Source organism: Schistocerca piceifrons, chromosome 6, assembly GCF_021461385.2.
Source record: "Schistocerca piceifrons isolate TAMUIC-IGC-003096 chromosome 6, iqSchPice1.1, whole genome shotgun sequence".
Taxonomy (NCBI): Eukaryota; Metazoa; Arthropoda; class Insecta; order Orthoptera; family Acrididae; genus Schistocerca; species Schistocerca piceifrons.
In genome coordinates, this window is record NC_060143.1 from 25192016 (window position 1) to 25215135 (window position 23120).

At 38.8% G+C, this 23120-nt stretch overlaps 1 protein-coding gene across 1 annotated transcript in view; it reads right to left on the bottom strand.

Moving 5' to 3' along the window:
- Positions 1 to 736: 736 nt before the first annotated feature.
- The window catches only part of LOC124803126 (cytochrome c oxidase assembly protein COX20, mitochondrial), a 36108-nt gene continuing 13724 nt past the window's right edge, over positions 737 to 23120 (bottom strand). Inside the window, exons 2-3 of the mRNA XM_047264302.1 lie at positions 14569 to 14744; positions 737 to 1175 (exon numbers count right to left, since the gene is read on the bottom strand). Of these exons, the coding sequence (XP_047120258.1) occupies positions 1022 to 1175; positions 14569 to 14744 (330 nt within the window). The 3' untranslated portion in view covers positions 737 to 1021. The remainder of the gene's footprint in view (positions 1176 to 14568; positions 14745 to 23120) is intronic.

Consider the following 23120-nt stretch of genomic DNA (forward strand, 5'->3'; position numbering starts at 1 on the left):
ATCTTACTGCACGATAATGCTCAGAAGAAAATTAAAATATTTGTCTTAAGCATTCTGTAATATTTTGCAAGTATGTCTAATGCTGCAGCAAACCAGTCTTACTTTTTGTCTGGTTACATCACCTGTTCATTGTTCCCTCCTTAGCCTTAGCCAAGTTCAATTTTTTTCATGGAAAATGTTCTTTACAGAATAGTAATTTTAGGAAACTGGATTGTAACAATTTCTTGTTACACTCTCACTATTGTTGATTACTACTTTCAGCATGAATTTGATATTAAACAATGGGAAGTCCATTATGGAATAACAACAATATGGAAAAGATAAGAGTGTGCTCACTATATAGAGGAGGCATTGAGCACAGACAGAGACAATGAATACAACTGCTAAAATATTAAAGCTTTCGGACAAAGACCATCTTCTGAAGTAAAAACCACTTCCACATTCACAAAAGCACAGCAATCTTTCCTTTCCATATTGTTGTTGAACTTTATAAAAGAATATTAATTACAGTGACACTCTAGGATTTAGGCAAGCAAGAAACATTTCACTTGGCATTTGGTACCTGCACAATCCTCAGAACATATAAATAAATCCACGAAGCTTAGAGAAAATTAATAGATATTTGTTCATAAATATGTGATAAACTGATGTCAAAGACAACTGTCATTGAGGAAATAAGTTTAAAATTGTTTGTTTGTATTTATAACAATGGAACATAGGCTATACATCTTAAACAGCAAGTGTGAAAAGACCTCGTATTCCAAAACATTTCTCTAATGAAACATGTCCTATACAAATATGTCACAAATATTACTTGACAGGAGAGCCTTCAGAGAAAGCACATTAAAACAGAAACAAATGATTACAACTTACAATCATTTACAAAAATATTGATCTGAAAAATTCACTTGTTAACAAAGAATGAAAAATTCACTTGGTAACAAAGAAAATGTTTCACTTTGCATAACTAGTGTACAGTAAAAATATAAAATAAATAACTTGATGGCAAAATCCCTGAAAATTATTTTAACTTCTCACTTTCTTCCAGTTTCTTAGCATAATCTTTCAGTTTCTCCTCTAATTCAGTACCTTCATAGAGCATTTGTTGCTTCATAGCGTATTTAAGTTTCTGATATTCAAATTTCTGTTTTGACCAATTTAACCGGCAGTAAATCCTGAAAAAAAAAAAAAAAAAAAACATTCCTTTAATATTAGCCACAAAAGCTTAAAGTACAAAGGGATTGCCTTGTCTCCTCTAAAACTGAAATGATAACGACAGATAGATTTATCAATAAATTAAGATTGTGGTGACATTGCATAAATTGTATACTTGTTTACATTCAATTCAAGAACATTTATTGCAAAGAATGAAAAAGATTTGTAGTGTGTGTGTGTGTGAAGCTTTGTCTGGTTATATTCATTGATGTAAAGATGGTGAATTATTATGAATAAATTGAAAATGTTGCTGAGCTTCTACTCAGTGTCTTCCTTCTGAGCTCTCTCTCTCTCTCTCTCTCTCTCTCTCTCTCTCTCTCTCACACACACACACACACACACACACACACACACACACACACACACACACAGAGAGAGAGAGAGAGAGAGAGATGATAGATTATATAACAATTGATGTATGTATGTATATATATCTAAAAACAAAGATGATGTGACTTACCAAATGAAAGTGCTGGCAGGTCGACAGCCACACAAACAAACACAAACATACACACAAAATTCAAGCTTTCGCAACAAACTGTTGCCTCATCAGGAAAGAGGGAAGGAGAGGGAAAGACGAAAGGATGTGGGTTTTAAGGGAGAGGGTAAGGAGTCATTCCAATCCCAGGAGCGGAAGGACTTACCTTAGGGGGGAAAAAAGGACGGGTATACACTCGCACACACACACACACACACACACACATATCCATCCACACACATATATAGAGGGAAACATTCCACGTGGGAAAAATATATCTAAAAACACAGATGATGTGACTTACCGAACGAAAGTGTTGGCAGGTCGATAGACACACAAACAAACACAAACATACATTCAAGCTTGAATTTCGTGTGTATGTTTGTGTTTGTTTGACCGATTTCAACCAAACTTGTTACACATCTCATATACTTTCTGACAGGAGGAGTTGGACTAGTGGAAGTTGAATAAATACATACCCAGGCAATTCAGTTAGTGTATTTCCAACTACCTTGGCCTGTGCTGCAGCCTGATTGGAGGGAGGGGATGTGGTGGGTGGTATCAGTGAGAGGAGAAAGGAGATTGGGAAGAAGGTAAGTGAGGGGTGGAGGGAAACATGACTGCTGGCTGGAAGACTGTGGCAGCAGTGATGCCACTCTGACACACACAGGGAGTGTTTCTTGTGACATATGATGTAGTTCATAGATGTTCAGAGGCTGTCTCCACGATGCAGTGAATACACGAAAGTATTTGTGGCCATGGAGCTCACAACTCATACTGTTGTTGATTATGGACATCAATTCCAAATCAAATGAAAGTTTAACTATTCAATACCTAGTATGTGATGGACTGTTGTTTCATGGTGTAGCACTTTGCATTTTCATCAGTGTATGACAAGTGAGGTGCTGCAGTGGATAAGAAAATGACTTCAAACTAGAGAGCAGATGCCTTAAAATCTTTCTCCAGTCACGCTGCTCATTGTTTTTCCCTAGATAATTTTAAATTATTGCTGCAATGGGGCCACAACTGATTACCTCCACAATCCATGTTCACATCAACAATAGCTTAATGTCTGATGATGTCAATGTCAATAGGCTGGTAACTTTCCTTTCCATCTGCAGACCAGAATGTAGCTTCATACAAGACACAGCAGATGAGGATATGGTCCACTATATGTTGCAGCATGAAACATAGGTCACCGGCTATAACTTTCTTTCATATAAATTAATGTTATTAGACCACTACAAGTAATGGGTTAAGCCATAGTAGTCTTGCTCTCCCTTGGTACTGAAATTTGAAGCACTCCCTGGCAGGTGAGATAGAAAGAGTATGAACCAATGTTCCTGCACACTGTTGCAGAAGGGCAAGCCAGTAAGAGTGGGTATGAATACTTTTAACTTCTTTCCTCAAAAAAGAATGATCGAAGAATTTTTCTCTCAGTGGTCCCTTCAAAGTCCCATGCAAATGGCCATGGGTAATTATGAGTTCTGAAAATTCAGTTACAACCCCTGTCCTAACATTGGTTTCAGCAGCATCTCCCACTTATTTACAATGATTTCTGTTGTTTCTGGTAACTGCCTCATAGTTCTAATTTCATTCTAGTTTTCATGTCGGGTGATGGTGGAGAGGGGTGAGGGGGCAACTGTCACACGAGGGGCTGACTACATCAATGTCAATAAATTGCTAAAAAAGTTATGTCACCATTTAAACATACTCAACACAAAATTCGATTGCACCAACCTTGGTTAAAGTTAGATGAGGGAGTTAATCACGGTTAAAGTTGACTGAGATCAGAGGCTCATTTATCTTGAATTGATCACACTTATACTGAAGTAAACAAGTGCTGTATTAAGATAGCACAGTGGTTTTGATGTTTCAGATGGTGCAGAAGATATAACTATCTAAATAATGCAGCAGTTGTATTGGTGTACTTGTAGAAAGGGGAAAGCCTTTCAAAGATTTCAGAGACAAGAAATTTGAAGAAATGTCTTGCATTTCAAAAGAAACAGTGTGGTGTTTATTTCTGAACTCGATGAAAGGTTGGAATTTCCTACTTATCAGAATAACCCTATCTCGATCATGAACAGACTTCTGATGACATTAAGGGCATATGCAACTGGTGCATTTAATATAATTATTTATGACAGTGCTAATGTATATAGTACAACAGTGCAAAGAATTATCAGTGATGTATTGGGTATCATAGTAGCAATGACTCCACAATACATACATCATTGGTACAGTGGATTATATTAACATAAGGATTCAATCTCCTGGGGGTTTATCGGTAATGCAAAGGAATCATATTTTTCATTTAACTGCCAAACTATCAATGAGTACAATAATATTAATAATATGGGACACTGTTGCTCGGTGGCCTGGAGTGGAATTAAACTCTGTTGCTATATTTATGACCATGCTTTCAGTTTCTACCTAACGCTTCGCCGATCCATTTTTTTGCATCCAAAACTTTCACAACAGCCAACCACCTCTCATAGGATACTAATTTCAATTTTTGATAAATTCAATGTCCTCTTCTTGCCCTCCATAGTGCAGTAACAATACCCACATTATGATAACAAACTGTAAAGCGTGCATAAGTACCAAGGTTAGAGGTAAGTACCATAGCCAGTGTTTATCATTATTTTTGCATTTATAATGGGCACCTTCCATTGTAAGACATGAAGTTAACTGCAGTCAAAGTCCTGGTTAGCTGAAAGTGTTTTGCTAACCAGCATTTTGTGCTGCACAGCAGAGACAACGTATTAGCAATTAAACTTTAACTGTGATCATGGGACCCTCGGTTATCTCGCTTTTTAATCGGCATTGGTGCAGTTGGCCCTACATTAGATACATGTTGTATGATGGGTCTTGCACACATTCAGTCTACTTTTTGGGCAGATGGTACAGTCAAGGAGATAGATAAGCTCAGCAGGTTTTCCAATGAGGATTTTTAAAACTGATACAGAATATACCTCAATAACAACTGTACGCCCTGCATTATCTTCCCTGGAGACTCAACAACTTAATTCTCTTTAGCATCAATGGAACAAGACATTCAGACCATGACACAAGTTGGGTATATGTTTAAACACTAGACTTATATTCATGAGGAAATGGTTCAATTATTGTCAAGCCACCAAGGTTTGTGATCAATGGAGTTTCCCCAAGTCACTTTAGGTGAATACTGAGAGGGTTTCTTAAACATGGATATGATCCTCTCCTTGGCCAATCAAAATTTGTGTACCACGTGCATTGACTACAATGCTGACAAGATGTAGTGCTTTGAGAATTTCGGAGTACATTCTAGAACCAATCGGCCTTCCACCATTTCGAACACCCGATATTTTAGAGGTGAGTGGGAGAAATGAATATGCCCTACTGCGCATCTCCTATTTGTATGTGCAGTTCAAAACCCAGTGACGAGAAACAGATGGACTCGGCAGGTGGCCGAACAGCGGCAGACAAGTACCTCCTGCATGGACCACAGAGTTTCCGTGCACGGGTAGAGAAGAACAAGAAAGGTCATGTAATATTCTGTGCTCTTCAGTGTCTGTGTTGATCATGAACAATTGAATATAGATTTCTATGTACATTCACATATTGGACTCGCTTGAGACTAGAGACTTTTAACTTATTTCATATCTTGGCTGTGAGCGAAGCAAGACACATGTATGATGTTGATAAATTATTTGATTATCAAACCAGTGATATCTGAATATGTGTAAATGAGTCTAATGTTTATGGACTAAGTGGCTTGCAGAAGTTGTTGTCTGTGGAAGTTGAAAATATAAAGTGATTGAACTGAAAAGTATTCTACGAGTACCCAAATTATTTCAAGGATAGAGAACTAGTTTAATAAATTCCTTAAACCAGCTATAGTCTTCGGAGAAGCAGCTTTTGGGAGATCGACATAGCTGATTACCCAGAGAAGAGGATTGGCTACACACAATGTGTAAGCTAACTGACTTGTGATCCTTGCAGCCCAATACCACACTGTCTTTTGTTCCGAAAAACATTACAAAGGTATTGATTTATCCTTACTACTTCCTGCCTCTTCTTTTCTAGATACATTGCTGTTGGAGTCATAATGATACACCAGTTTCATTAGCATTAATGATCAAACTGAGACATGTTTTGCAACACTGCACTGTGCTGTGTTGTGCTGCCTTGAGCCATACCTGTTTGCTGCTGGGTTTGATGAATATTACTTATGGTTTGCTGTCACCATCAACGAATATCCTTGAACTGAATGTTGCTCCATGATTATTTATGATCACTCTAATGACTGGGGAGATAAAATTACAATCTAGACAAAATTTTGTTTGTAATGAGAAACAGAACGCTGTTTTCCACAGACACTGAACACTGCATGAGACATCCTATGAGCAGTCTTCTTGGTCTGATTATCTCTTGGTATCACTGGTAAAATGCCAGGCTCAGTGGTAATGTGCCACACCATGGATCCACACGTCTCAGGTTCAATTTTTGATCAGTTCTAGGGTTTTTTTCTGTCACTTATCATTTCATTCATCTGTGGTAATGTTTGCTAATGTGAAACATACTCAGTTGTACCATTATTTGGAGTCTATATTAAACTACAGGTTCCATTGTAATGGCTAAATAAATCAGTTTGAAAGTTGGGGGAAGGAAATGGTGATCCTCGAATAGGGCTTTACTTATTCACAAGTCACCAATGCAAAATTGAAAATACCCTCAGAAACACTGAAACATCATTAAAATAAAGGCGTCTGGTGACGTTGAGGTGAAGGGACTGATTTGAGTTTTAAGGACCAAACTGATATGCTGCATGTCAATGTTCCATTTAGTGATAGTATCAGCATATTTGGAGTGTGTAGGTTGGGTGTAGCAGACTGGCTACAGAAACTGAACTGTGAGGACTTAAACACGGTACTTAAGATGTCAAACAACAAGAAATAAAATACAGTTAATGGCTTGAGGAAAGACAACAGCTCATTATCATATTGAGGAGATGCTGAATGGAGGACCGATATGCAAAGAAGAACTTGAACTACATTTTCCCAATACTGCCACTACTTAGACGTTGTACTGGGTGTAGCAGGAGATGGGACCTTGAAATGTGCAAGAGGAAGAGATGGCTGGTGTCCATGAGAGACGGGTTAGTTAGTTAGTTACGTGTTCCATTGATCAATAGCACAGAAAAACCGTTTTATAGTGTTATAACTAAATACTAAATATTTATATTATCTATCCCATTCCCTTAAATGGCACAAAGTGCATGTATCATATCTCCACATTTATTTACTCATATTCAAGAATTCATCTATGGTATACAAGGAGTTGTCAAGGAGGTATGATTTCAATTTGTTTTTGAAACTATTACTGCTGCTATTTCGGCACAGAGTCTTCTGGCCATCTTCAGGTGAGTGCCACTGTAGTAGTACTACTACACAAAATGCATGTATCATATCTCCAGATTTATTTACTCATATTCAAGAATTCATCTATGGTATACAAGGAGTTGTCAAGGACTGTAGTACTACTACAGTGGCACTCACCTGAAGATGGCCAGAAGACTCTGCGCCGAAATATCGTGGCAGGACGTTACTGATATCCGGCAGTTCTCCCGTGTTTTTATGGAACAATCAGTACACCGGGAAAGCTTTAAACATCACACTATTACTGCTGTCTGTCAGACATTTTATTTCATCAAAAAGTTTTATAGCAGAATATTTTACCCCATTCTGTGCCAAAGATAGATTAAGTAAAGGATAGTGTAGGTCTTTCTTTTTTCTGGTATTGTAATCATGAATGTCGCTGTTGATTATAAACTGGTCCATGTTATTGAGAAAAAAATTCATTACTGAGTAAATGTACTGTGAAGCAGTTGTAAGATGGATATGTGCGTGTGTGCGAGTGTATACCTGTCCTTTTTTCCCCCTAAGGTAAGTCTTTCTGCTCCCGGGATTGGAATGACTCCTTACCCTCTCCTTTAAAACCCACTTCCTTTCGTCTTCCCCTCTCCTTAACCTCTTTCCTGATGAGGCAACAGTTTGTTGCGAAAGCTTGAATTTTGTGTGTATGTTTGTGTTTGTTTGTGTGTCTATCGACCTGCCAGCGCTTTTGTTCGGTAAGTCACCTCATCTTTGTTTTTATATATAATTTTTCCCACGTGGAATGTTTCCTTCCATTATATTGATAACCTTTTAAACAGATGCCTACAAGACGTGTGACTATGAACCCCACACATAATTCTAACTACTTTCTTTTGAGCAGTGAATACCTTTGGCCTAAGTGTTGAGCTGCCCCAGAATATTATTCCGTATGACGCCAGAGAGTGGAAGTATGCAAAGTACGTTAACTTAGCCCACCCAGTTGGCCATGCGGTCTAACGTATGGCTTTCCGGGCGGAAAGGAGTGCCTGGTCCCTGGCACGAATCTGCCCAGCGGATTTGTGTCGACGTCCGGTGAACTGCCCAGTCTGTGGATGGTTTTTAGGTGGTTTTCCATCTGCTTCGGCGAATGCGGGCTGGTTCCCTTTATTCCACCTCAGTTACACTATGTCGGCGATTGCTACGCAAACAAGTTCTCCACGTACATGTACACCACCATTACTCTACCATGCAAACATAGGGGTTACACTCGTCTGGTGTGAGACATTCCCTTGGGGGTCCACCGGGGGCCGAACCGAACAATAACCCTGGGTTCAGCGTGGGGCGGCGGAGGGGTGAAGTGGACTGCGATAGTCATCATGGGGTTGTGGACCACTGCAGCTGCGGCGGGGACGGAGCCTCTCCGTCGTTTCTAGGTCCCCGGTTAACATACAATACAATACAATACAATACAATGTTAGCTTACTAATTTCTACATCCTCAAAATTGGCAATTATTCTGATGGCAAAAGTTGCTGAACCTAGTTGCTTTAGGAGAGCCAAACTATGACTTTTCCAATTAAGATTCTCATCTATATGTATACCCAAAAATTTAGTATGCTCTACCCTGGCTACTGACTTCTTTTGATGTGTTATGGTTATTGAAGGAATTATACTTTTTGCAGCAGAAAATTGGATGTACTGTGTTTTTTCAAAGTTCAGAGCAAGTCCATTCGCAGAAAACCAATTAATAACTTTTCCAAAAACCTTATTTGTATCATTTTCTATTGGACTTTCTTTTACTGGATTAATAATTATGCTTGTACCATCAGCAAACAGTGTCAGTTCAGCATCTTGTTTCACATAAGAAGGGAGGTCATTCACATATATCAAGAACAGGAGGGGACCCATGATCAAACCTTGTGGAACACCTAATGTAATTTCACCCCAGTTAGATGAAATGGAAAACTCCTTTGAATCACTTGAAGCATATAAAGAGACTTTCTGCTTCCTGTTCTGTAGATATGACTTAAACTACTCATATGCTGTTCCATTTATACCACAGAATTGTAATTTCTCTGACATAATGTCATGGTTCACACAATCAAATGCTTTGGATAAGTCACAGAATATTTCTACTGGTGACATTCTACTGTTTAAAGACTCTATTATGTGGATAGTGAAAGTGTATATTGCTGTCTCAGTGGAACAGCATTTCTGAAATCTGAACTGTGATTTACTAAGTATCCCATTACTGTTGAGATGGCTAACCACTCTTGAGTACATTACTTTCTCAAAGATTTTTGAAAATGCTGTAAGCAAGGATACTGGCTGGTAATTATTGACATCTGTGGTTTCCCCCTTTTTGTAGAGAGGCCTGACAATGGCATACTTTAACCTGTCTGGAAAAATACCTTGAGTCAGTGATGCATTACATATGTGACTCAAAACATCAGCTGTAATTGCTCCACATTGTTTTAATAACTTGTTAGAGATGTCATCTACTCCAACAGAACATTTATTTTTCAAAGATTTGATAATTTTCCTTATTTCACAAGAGGTTGTTGTTAGATGAAACTTAATCTGACTAAAATTTTTCAAAACTGACTCTTCCATGTACTGCCTGGCTTTTTCTTTTGAACTATTGTCACCAATTTTTTCTCCTACACTTAAGACGTGATTGTTAAATACATTGGCTACCTGTGTACTGTTGGTTACGATGGTCTCATTCTCTTCAACAGTAATACTACCTACTCCAGTGGTTACTTTTCCTGTCTCACTTCTAACAACATTCCATATTGATTTGATTTTATTGCTGGAGTTGTTAATTTCTTCTCTAACATACAAATTTCTTGATTTCCTTACAATTTTTCTCAGTATGTTACAATAATTTTTATAGCGTAAAGCTACTTCTGGATCTTTACTAGTTCTTGCTGTCTCATACAGTTTTCTTTTTCTTTCTGAAGGCACTTTAATACCTGTAGTAATCCAAGGTTTCTTTGAAAAGTTTGTGGTGTTACATTTAGTAATTTTCTTTGGAAAACAATGTTCAAAAAAATCAAGAAATATGCTGCATTTATCATTAGCATTGGCTCACTATATGCATCTTCCCAGTTTACATTTCCTAAACTTTCTCTGAAGTGATCTATAGATACCGAGTTGAGCACCCTCACACTTTTACTTAATGGTTTCTGAAGTGTACGCCCTGTTAGGTTTTGTAAGTTAATCAGTTGTGCATCATGGTCAGATAATCCATTTACCGCAGGGAAAGCATGTGTTTGTTCTACACCCTCTTGCTGTACAAATACATTATCTATTAGAGTACTACTGTCCTGTGCTATACGTGTAGGGAAATTGATCACTGATTCTAAGTTATATGTTGTTAACAACACTTCTAGTTCACTTTTTCTATCGAATTGCTTAGAAACTTAACACTGAAATCAAAACAGATTAATAACTTCTTCTTTTTGTCTGACAGACAGCATAACAGGGAGTCATAAACTTTTTCATGAATAGCTCCCAATCTCCTAGTGGAGACCTGTACACTGTTGCTAATATCAACACAACATTATCTAGCTGAAGTTCACATGCACAAACCTCAAAGTGCTGATCAACACAAAATTTGCTTACTTCAACAGATCTGTATTTATACCCTTGTTTTATGAAAATGGCAACTCCTCCTTTATCCATACTAGATCTACAAGTGTAAGATGCTAAATTATACCCATTTATACTGACATTTTCCATCCCCACAGTTACATGGTGCTCAGACAGACAAAGTGTATCAATCTCATTCTTATTTTTGAGATCATCTAAACACATTATCAGCCCATCTACTTTATTGTTTATTCCTCTGATAGTTTGGTGAAGTAAGCTGATACTGCCCTTAGCTTTGTCCCTATTTGCTGTGCATGAAGTTTCTTTCCTTCTACTTTCCTTGGTTGTTGTCTGTCTGGAATTTGGCTTTAACCTAAAAAAAAACCTTCTGCCTGGTCCCAATAACCACAGGGATCACCCCTTGTGTGACTGTGGACCCCCTTACAGTATCTGCTAATAGAGAAGCTAACTTATCCTTCCCCTTCCTATTAAGGTGCAGGCCATGAGTAGCGTAACCCCACCTACCAATGAAACAGCACTCATGTGAGACTGCCGGTGTCTGGAGCAACCCATTCGGCTCAGTGTTAACACGCCTTACAGCAGTGTTTACCCAGGGCTGATCATGGCGCTGAAAGACCTCCATAAACCCCACATTCGTGTGCTCAGTTTCTGCTCCTATTTTATCCAGGTCACTCCTAATACTTTATCTTGGATTCACAGCCACGCTGTTTCCTGCTCCCCCAACTATAATTACCTGATCTTCCTTCTCAAACTAGCTTGCATAGCTGACCTAAGTTTTCTGCCACCAGGCTAAGGCTAGCACTTGGTTTCACAAAATTTGTGACCTCATACTCTGTCCCTAATTTCTCCTGAAGCTGTTGGCCCACAACCCTCCCATGACTGCTACCTAAGCAGAATTTTTCTTTTCCTATTCTGGTTTCATCCCGACCTGTCTTTTTTCTTTAAGCTAGTATTCTGCTTCAGCCTACATTCAGCTGCATCTGAATGAGGCCCTCCCTCCACTACTTTAGATAGCAAGCCAAACTGATATGCTAACTGAATTTCAGAAGTTTTATCAATTATTTCCCTTTTTCGCCCTTTGCTTGCTATCTTTTCCCAGCGCCCAGAGTCCTTTTCCTCCCTTAGCTTACATAATTCCAAACTCGCGATTTCTAATTCAGCCTTAAGGGCACAAATCTTTGCCTCCTGTTCCGCGATTTTTCTGTCCTTTCTACATAACCTACACTGCCATGTAAGAGCCTCATTTTCTACCCTCGTTTCCTCTCCTCTGCACTCACCCCACTGAAACCACAACCTACAATCTATACAGAACACCCCCTCTTTCAAATTTCTGCGGCAACCACCACACTTATCACACATGGTTTGATAGTAAAACGTAACACAAAAGCAGAAAATAACTTCAACAACACAATAGTTTCGTAACCTGTACTAATACGTAACTAAACACTAATGTAAACAAACTTATAAACTTACTTCAGAAACTTTTAATTAACCACACAAATTCTGGATGAGACACACGAATTAATTTAACTTTGAAGTGCTAAGTCTAGTCAAAAACAAATATCTACGTTCGTACAAAATTTACGCCTAAGTATGTAAACAAACTCGTGACTGCTGGCCTTTACGAAATACTTCCTTTTCAATGTAATTACGTTAGTAAAGTGAAACCTTCAATAGATAGATTAGATAAAAAGTAAATGCACTAGTCTAAAATGTAATATTAACTAAATTAGCTCTTATTTCAATATTAACTGCTTAACTTAGTGAGAACTTCGTACACGCGCGTAAGCCTGGCTGCAGGGCTGCCAACCTATATATGATGGAAGCAGGAGAACAGATATGAATGCAAGGTAGCAGGTAGTATTAATAGGATGTGGTATATAGTTACAAGGAGGTAGGGAAATTGGGAAGAGGGAGTGGGTAGGAGATGTGAAAGTTAGGAAGGGAGGATGAGGAGGCAGCAGGGAAGAACAAAGGAAGAAGGAATTTCAAGATAATCATGTTAAATAATATTTAAGTAAATTTAATTACTATTTTGTACCTATTTCAATTTCAATTACTAGATCCACAATAAAAAAATATTACTCAAGTGATAGTTATTTAGTTAGTTCCATGCTCTGTACATTACAGTCATGGTGAACTTTATAATGTGAAACATGTCATTTGAACATATTCCAGAGACAGTTAGCATTTATATTTATATGGCTAATGCTGACTATTTAAGGTTTATAACTGACTAATTATTTCTACTGAAGAACTCTTCTATGGTATAGAAGTTATTTTAAGGCATACATAAAGAACTTAAATAGTTTAATTCAAGTAATGTTCCTTTGGAGTCTCCCATGGGAATGTATTTATGTCTAGTTAACTTGTACAGCACTATTTAAGGATGTTTCACAAGAATTACTGGTTAAATGAATTGTGATTACCACACTGACGAGGACTGTTGGACTATTTATCATTAATATGTTTTTAATTGTCTAAATATAACTATCTACTTGTAGCATGTAAAGACTGTAATCATTAATATATTTTATTCATATTTTCAGTTGTAATTTTCTAGGTAAAGCAGTTTTGATGAAAAAATTTGTATTCGTTGACACATAGAAAACATCATGTAAACATAAAGATGTATTTACCTTCATCTGCCCAATACCTAATGTGCAGTGTAAGATTTAGTGGACCAAATAAAAAATACAAATACAAGTGATGATGCGGAGAAACACATTAACATCAGGTAAAGAATGTAGTCTTCAGCTACTGTGGAAACAATTCATAATCATTATCCTAAAGGCAGAATACATGACCAACAAGTGTTTTACAGTATTCTGTACAAATCATGAGAATAGCACACTTTCAAATATTGACATGTTGTTTAAAAGAGAAAGTTGTGAGGGGTAAAGAGATAATCATAGATGAAGTACACTAACTACTACTAGAAGCAGTCAACAAATGGCTGGTTCAAATGGCTCTGAGCACTATGGGACTTAACATCTGTGAACATCAGTCCCCTAGAACTTAGAACTACTTAAACCTAACTAACCTAAGGACATCACACACACCCATGCCCGAGGCAGGATTCGAACCTGCGACCGTAGCAGTCGCGCGGTTCCAGACTGAGCGCCTAGAACCGCTAGACCACCGCAGCCGGCGGTCAACAAATTACTAGCACATCCCAAATATGCACGAAAATTTATTGTAAAGATGGTATAGTGAAATCTGAACACATCTTCAGTGGAATCAAAGCATCTATGAATGAGAAAATTTTCAGTATCAAGAATTTTGCCATTGAGATCTATGCAGTGATCATTTGATTCCATAGATACTTTTCAGTAGTTCATCTATGTTCATCTGTAATTTAATCTGAAAGGCCTGAATCAGTAATTTGTAGTCCCTCAAAATACAAAACCCACATGGTCCTGTAGATAGAAATTTCCAGTATAATCTCTCAACCAAAGAGTAAATGTTAGGTTACGTTACTCCGGATGATGATACGGTCGAACAAGTTTAGAACTGATGGCAGAGAAAAAGTGGCTTCAATTTACGATAAACATAAACATGGAAACTCTATGAATGTTCACAAGAAATACAAAATTAAAATTCGAAATGCTAATTTATGAATATAGGTGGAATCATTGGGAAGACAACTGTGACTATACTTGAGTTTAAAAATGAGGGGTTTTTTTTTTTTTTTTTTTTTTTTTTTTTTTTTTTTTTTTTTTTTTTTTTTTTTTTACACTGCATTCTAAAGTACTCCTGACAATGAGAATTGAAATCACAGTTTATTCCCATCCACAACAAATAATACTGAAAGTGTCAGAAGAAAACAGCTTCACTGAGTCTTGTTACACTCTACATTTCAATACTGAATGCAGTATTGCAGTATCATAACATTTTTACTTACCAATACGACAAGGAAACTCCAACAAATGTTCCTGCAGCAACATGTGATGATGTTGTTGTCCGGCTTGTGAAGAGAAAGTACGTAAGTCCAGCACCAAAACCACTGGTGATTCCATACAGGAAAGTATTTCGAAAACATGGTATTTTAGATACGTCCCGGCCAAACAGGAAAGGCCCCTTTAGAAGAAAATAAACCAAGTAATAAGAATCCTACAGTAAAATTCTCTTTACATTACGTAAAGGATGTTGTTCGTATTGCATTGCTCAAATGTAATAACTAAATCTACTCAAGTGAGGCAAACTGGAAAAACAGAAGTGTTTTGCTCCAATGCATTGCCACCACAAGCAAAATTTATTTTCCGATAACATTTTTTGGGTTTGTGACTGCATTGTCAATACATAGAACTACCGACGTTTTGGTCCCTGTTGCAAGTGGCCTTCTTCGGGGTGTTTATGTTTACTACTGAATGAGAAAAGCTTTGATTCTTATATATGTGCAGACATGGCTGTTATCTAATTCTGATAGGCTGTTAAGGATGAAGGGGAGGAATGTTAGAAGTCTTTCTTGGTGTTTTTATTATTTCTGTTCATTGCCGAAAACCCAAGGTTTTGATTGGTGTTACATTACTACTTTTGATTAGTGGAAATCGGCGAATGGAAAACCAGGCAGCAGTTGTGACATGGTGTTGTTTTCCTCCTTTCTAGCACTGGTCAAGGGATGCAAGTACTGTATGTACCAGTGGCCGCAGTCTAGCGCATGACTGTGTGCATTGCTTCACGTGAGCTGTCGTTCCATAATGCTGTTATTGCTGGCATCCAAGATGTTGGAAATCAATACCCATCTTCTCTATTCATGTTGGCAGGTCACTTGGTTATTTCTATTGCCTCTCTAATCTTCCTCCTGAAAGTAAGAGCCTGTTTTTTCCAGTACGCGAGCTTACCCAAAATCAGTCTGTTTGCAGCACTCATCCTGGTATTCTCCCACCGCTGACTTGGTGTGTTGTCTTTAGTCAGATATATCTTTCATGTTCAGATATCCGTGTGCTGATGGGTCGCCCCATCTCGCCTACATGAACTAATTCACATTTGCACCCGATTTCGTAAACTCCAACAGTATGTAGTCTGTCAATTGCACCTTTTGTTGTGTGAAGAACATCTTTTATTCTGTCGACTTGATGCCTGCTTGATGGAGAATTGTGCCCACCTGTTGAGTGAACCTCTCACCATCACCCTACGCAGAAGAAATCCATCCTGCACACTTTAACCAAGACTGCACACAGGATCAGCGATAAAGAACAACTAAAGGATGAATTACAAAATCTCAAGTCTATTTTTGGTGACAATGGTTCTGGAATGAAACTAATAGATAAAACTACGGCAAAAAAGAATGAAGGGAATAGAGGAGAGCAGAAGGAAGCACAAAACATCGCTCTATTACCATATGTTCAAAGCTTTCACTGAGCGGGTGGGCAAAGTTGAGCAGGAATCAAGCCAATTTTCCAAAGCACCAACAGAATAAAAAATGTTCTTTGCACAACAAAAGAAGCAATTGACAAACTACACACTGTTGGAGTTTACGAAATCAGGTGCGAATGTGGATTAGTTTATGTAGGTGAGATGGGGCGACCCATCAGCACACAGATATCTGAACACGAAAGATATATCCGACTAAGATAATACACCAAGTCAGCTGTGGCAGAACACCAGGATGAGTGCGGCAAACCGACTTGATTTTGTTGAAGCTCGTGTACTGGCAAAACAGCCTCTTACTTTCAGGAGGAAGATTAGAGAGGCAATAGAAATAATCAAGTGACCCACCAACATGAACAGAGAAGATAGGTTCCAATTTCCAACGTCTTGGCTGCCAGCAATAACAGCATTACAGGATGACAGCTCACATGAAGCAACACACATAGGCGCGCGAGAGACTGCAGTGGCCGCATGTCACAACTGCTGCCTGGTTTTCCATTTGCCGATTTCCACCAATCAAAAGCAGTAATGCTAATACCAATCAAAACCTTGGGTTTCCGCCAATGAAAAGAAATAATAAAAACACCAAGAAATACTTCTAACATCCCTCCCCTTCGTTCTTAACAGCCCATCAGAATTAGATAACAGCCACGTCTGTACATATATAAGAAATGAAGTTTTCTCATTCAGTGTTAAACAAAAACACCCTGAAGTAGGTCACTTGCAACAGGGTCCGAAACATCGTTAGTTTTACACACTGATGATGTGGTCACAAACCCAGAAAAATTTTACTGAATGTGACGATAGCCATGGAAGCCTATGTTTATATAAAAATTATTTTGCTTAATTTAGTGGGCATTAGCTTGGGTAGATGCATAATCCTTAGAATACTTTCCCTCTGTTTTCCTGTGCGGAATTTATTGTCAAGCTGACAAAGAGATCTTTAATGTGGTTCATTTTAATAGCAGTCCAAAAAGACAAGCATTTCCTGTTACTGCCTGTTAATTAAATAGATCTGCATGAACAGAGTATGGAAGCATTCTGGGAACAAACACAAAAGATCAGAGCCTGGCTGTTTTGGAGCAAGAGACTGGAATCAAATGACGAAATATGTTACCTACCTGCACATCTGTAGTGGATAGTCTTCTTCTCTTTTTTAAGGGAATAAAGTTCTATTAAGAGCAAGATCAACAGAGACCGAGCAGTTCTTACATAGATACTGTTGACAGATGAAATAACTGGTATTTGTAAGAAACCATTGAGGGATTGTGAGTTATTAGTCTCAAAGCATAAATAACGTAAATCATTTGATTAAGGTACAGGAGGCACATCATAAACATTGTACTAGTACTTCATCATGAATATAAAGCAAGTGGTGTTAATAACAGTGCTGCAATTATAATACAGTTTATTCCTCCTACAGAATCTGTGCAACTTTATTTTTAAAATTTGCAGATTCACATTAAGTATGCTCTCGTCTAAGTATTAATTTATTGTATTTTTTTTCATCCCCCTACATTGTTGAGTCTGTGTGTATAATTTCAACTAGTGTGTGATGTATTTACTTGCTTTGTTTCAGAAACAAACCTGCAGTAGGATAGCCAAATTGGGACCCAAATAATACTTCTTCTTATTATGATTTTGGCTTCCATGGTATTTCAATGGAGCTACACATTCTTCATGGCTCATTCCAAAAAGGTATAGGTAGGTTCCAATAAGTGCACATGAAGCTCCCAAATTGTAGCTTGTGGTGGCTATTATAAAGTACTTTTTTTTTTAATTTTAAAACTCCATGTGAAAATGAGATTTGTGAAATTTGGGCTCAGTAAGATGAGAGGAAGGGATGCTACTGGAACATCAAAATATGAATATTCAAGAAATTATCAACTTCATAAAATGTTATATCTGTACGACATATCCACTCATTACCTAATGTAGGCAGGTTCTTTACTTCTGCCTACGAGACTGAATGCATTTTCATTTCACTCACCACTTTGGTCATGTGATGCAGCCACTCAGTGACCCTGAGCCAAATAAATTTAGGGCAGAATGGGCCGAGCAGTCCCTTTTAACGGTCCAACTCAAACCACTTTATTCAGTTTTCACTTCTGAGGGAAGACAGCAGTCGTAGGATATAAAATAGCTTTTTCTTCAATTTGTTTATGGGATACAATTTATTTGCTAGGGCATTAGTACCCCAAAACCACTGGAAGCAAAATGCAATCTGCCACTAAATATTAATGGTTTTAATTATCAAGTTGATAAATCTATTATGCTTCGAAGTGCTGCACAAGGTGTGTGGGAAATGATGATTTATTGTGTAAAATTATAAATTCCAACGCAAAATTTGAGGAACTGCAAATAAAAACTAGAAGCTTTGTAACAACAATGGAGGTAATTTCAAACAGAGTTTCATAAGTGAAGACATAGATTTTTTCAAAAACCTGATGACCTGGCACAAGCTAATTCCCTGATCATTATAGTCAATCAATGGTTATAAGGAAGACCTAAATTCACACATTGAAATAATAACCCATTATCTGACAAATAAAGAAAAGCTTCTGAGGGAACTGAGACAGTAGTGAAGAGGTGAGAGCTAAATCAATATGAAATTCAGCATTTCAGTGAGTTATGTATTCACATACTTTAATTATTAATTTTAACAACATTAGGAAAAGGATAATTGCTACTCACCGTACATATGATCTGTTGAGTTGTAGAGGTACAACAAAAAGACTGTTACACATAATGGCTTTTGGCCAAAGCCATCTTCAGTAAAGAAAAAACACAAGATCGCTACCACCAGCACTTTCGACTGAAATGCAAATGTCACGGGAATAGCAATCTGTAGTGGGGGCAAAGGAAGGACCAGGATCGGAAAAGGAGAGGAGCAGGGAGGGGGAAAGGATGTGCAGTTACATTGGCAGGGTGGTACACAATGAGGATGGGCGAATGGGAAAAGATAGGAGATGATAGGGCAAGGGGGCCAAAATTATTGGATGGAAGGTGGCGGGACAGTAGGTTACCATAGGTTGCGACCAGGATGCAGCCACTGAAATTAGGCACGTTACATTCAACTGCACGTTGTGCCACTGGATGGTCTACTTTGCTCTTGGCCACAGTTTGACAGTGGCCATTCATCCCGGTCAACAGCCGATTGGAAGTCATACCAATATAAAAATCTGTGCAATAGTCGCAGCATGGCTGCTTTCACAGACTGCCTGGCCTTTGATCGTCTAAGATAAACCTGTGACAGCAATGAAACAGGGAATGCTATGTAGGTGGATTGGGCAGGTATTGCATCTGAGTCTTCCACAGGAATATGACCCCTGTGGCAAGGTGCTGGGATTGGGAGTGGCATAGGGATGGACTAGAATGTTGTGGAGGTTAGGTGGACGATGAAACACCATTTCAGGAGGGGTGGGAAGGATCTTGGGTTAGATGTCCCTCATTTCAGGGCATGAAGATAGATAATCAAAGCCCTGATGAAGGATATGGTTCAGCTGTTCCATTCCAGGGTAGTATTGGGTGACAAATGGTGCACTCTTTTGTAGCTGGCTCTTCGAGGGTGGTGGGAGGATTGGGGGTGTGTGGGGAAATGGTGCAGGAAATTTGTTTGTGGACTAGGTCAAGGGCATAGTGCCTGTCTGTGAAAGCCTTGGTGAGGCCTTCAGCAGACTGGGAAAGGGTGTTCTTGTCACTGCAGATACACTGTCCCCAGTTGGCAAGGCTGTATGGAAGGGGTTTTTTGGTATGGAAGGGATGGCAGCTGTCAAAATACAGGCACTGTTGGTGGTTATCAGGTTTAATGTGGACAGAGGTGTGAACAAAACCATCAGAGAGGAGGAGGTCAACGTCTTGGAAGGTCGCACACTGGTTGAGGAGGACCAGATTAAGGGGATGGGAGAGTATTGAGGTTGTGAAGCAATGAGGAAAAGCATCTTGGGCCTGAGTCAAGACCATGAAGATGATATCAATGAACCTAAACCAGAGCAGGAGTTCGGGAGGCTAAGAATAATTTTAAATACATGTGTATTTGAAAATAAAAGTTGACTCTCACTCAATGCTCATAATTTCATGCCTTTTTTGGTTGTTGTTTGGATGAGGGCTAGTGGAAATCCATGGGTAACAGAAGAAATATTGAAATTAATTGATGAAAGGATAAAATATAAAAATGCAGTAAATGAAGCAGGCAAAAAGAATACAAACGTCTCAAAAATGAGATCGACAGGAAGTGCAAAATGGCTAAGCAGGGATGGCTAGAGAATGTAAGGATGTAGAGGCTTATCTCACCAGGGGTAAGATAGATACTGCCTACAGGAAAATTAAAGAGACCTTTGGAGAAAAGAGAAGCTCTTGTATGAATAGCAAGAGCTCAGATTGAAACCCAGTTCCAAGCAAAGAAGGGAAAGCAGAAAGGTGGAAGGAGTATATAGAGTGTCTATACAAGGGCGACGTACTTGAGGACAATATTATGGAAATGGAAGAGGATGTAGATGAAATGGGAGATATGATACTGTGTGAAGAGTTTGACAGGAAGTGCAAAATGGCTAAGCAGGGATGGCTAGAGAATGTAAGGATGTAGAGGCTTATCTCACCAGGTGTAAGATAGATACTGAAAGACCTGAGTCGAAACAAGGCCCCGGGAGTAGACAACATTCCATTAGAACTACTGACAGCCTTGGGAGAGCCAGTCTTGACAAAATTCTACCATCTGGTGAGCAAGATATATGAGACAGGCGAAATACCCTAAGACTTCAAGAAGAATATAATAATTCCAATCCCAAAGAAAGCAGGTGTTGACAGATGCGAAAATTACCAGACTATCAGTTTAATAAGTCACGGCTGCAAAATACCAACACGAATTCTTTACAGACGAGTGGAAAAACTAGTAGAAGCCGACCTCAGGGAAGATCAGTTTGGATTCCGTACGAATATTGGAACACGTGAGGCAATACTGACCCAATGGCTTATCTTAGAAGCTAGATTAAGGAAACGCAAACCTACGTTTCTAGCATTTGTAGACTTAGAGAAAGCTTTTGACAATGTTGACTGGAATACTCTCTTTCAAATTCTGAAGGTTGCAGGGGTCAAATACAGGGAGCGAAAGGCTATTTACAATTTGTACAGAAACCAGATGGCAGTTATAAGAGTCAAGGGGCATGAAAGGGAAGCAGTGGTTGGGAAGGGAGTGAGACAGGGTTGTAGCCTATCCCTGACGTTATTCAATATGTATATTGAGCAAGCAGTAAAGGAAACAAAAGAAAAATTCAGAGTAGGTATTAAAATCCATGGAGAAGAAATAAAAACTTTGAGGTTCGCCGATGACATAGTAATTCTGTTAGAGACAGCAAAGGACTTGGAAGAGCAGTTGAACGGAATGGATAGTGTCTTGAAAGGAGCATATAAGATGAACATCAACAAAAGCAAAACGAGGATAATGGAATGTAGTCGAATTAAGTCGGGTAATGCTGAGGGAATTAGATTAGGAAATGAGACACTTAAAGTAGTAAAGGAGTTTTGCTATTTGGGGAGCAAAATAAATGATGATGGTCAAAGTAGAGAGGATATAAAATGTAGACTGGCAATGGCAAGGAAAGCGTTTCTCAAGAAGAGAAATTTGTTAACATCGAGTATAGATTTAAGTGTCAGGAAGTCATTTCTGAAAGTATTTGCATGGAGTGTAGCCATGTATGGAAGTGAAACATGGATGATAAATAGTTTGGACAAGAAGAGAATAGAAGCTTTTGAAATGTGGTGCTACAGAAGAATGCTGAAGATTAGATGGGTAGATCACATAACTAATGAGGAGGTATTGAATAGGATTGGGGAGAAGAGGTGTTTGTGGCACAACTTGACCAGAAGAAGGGATCGGTTGGTAGGACATGTTCTGAGGCATCAAGTGATCACCAATTTAGTATTGGAGGGCAGCGTGGAGGGTAAAAATCATAGAGGGAGACCAAGAGATGAGTACACTAAGCAGATTCAGAAGGATGTAGGTTGCACTAGTTACTGGGAGATAAAGAAGCTTGCACAGGATAGAGTAGCATGGAGAGCTGCTTAAACCAGTCTCAGGACTGAAGACCACAACAACAACAACTTACTACCAGTACGTAAAAATGTAGGAAAAACTTATCTATGAAAATTTGGTTGAATGGGGTTATCAGTTCTATGTTAAAGCACTAGTTTTTGAAATATTATCATCAAATTCAAACACTTTTAGGTATGCACATGCTTTTTGATGAAAAGCTTTCTGGAAAAAGGCATTTTGTATTTAGTCCATCTTATGGGCACGAGTTATATATGAAATCATTCTCGAAAGTATTTTTGAGGAACAGATGAGCTGCAGAAGCGAAGGTCCATCCATATCAACATTGATGCCAAAGCACCATATTTGGATATAAGAGCTCTTTAAAAACTTTCAGGTTGTAGATTGTGATACCTCTCGTGTATCCCCTTGGACACACAATTATAGATTTCGGCCATTAAGGATGTATGCAACTTGCACACATGTCTGCAGTCTCAAAGAGCTGAAACCACATTGTGAGCAGCAGCATCAGTTAATGATGGGAGTGACGACTGGGTGGGGGTAAGTAGAAGGCGGGGGCGGGGAGCGAGAGGGATAGTATGGTGGGAGTGGCAGACAGTGAAGTGTTGCAGTTTAGACGGAGGGCAGGAGAGGAGATGCGGAGAGGGTACATAAGTACCTCCATCCATATCAGACCTACTAACCACCAGCAATACCTCGACTTCGACAGCTGCCACCCATTCCATACCAAGAAGTCCCTAGCCACCCATGGTCGTCGCATCTACAGTGACGAGCAATCCCTCTCAAAATATACCGAGAGTCTCACTGAAGCCTTCACTGGCCGTAATTATCCCCCAATCCTTGTACAAAAACAAATCTCCCGTGCCCTATCTTTCCAGTCTCCCACCATCTCCCAAAGTCCCACAGTCCGGCCACAGAGGAGCATTCCCCTCGTAACTCAGTACCATCAGGGACTGGAGCAACTGAATTACATTCTCTGCCAGGGTTTTGATTACCTCTCGTCGTGCTCTGAAATGAGAAATGTCCTGCCCACT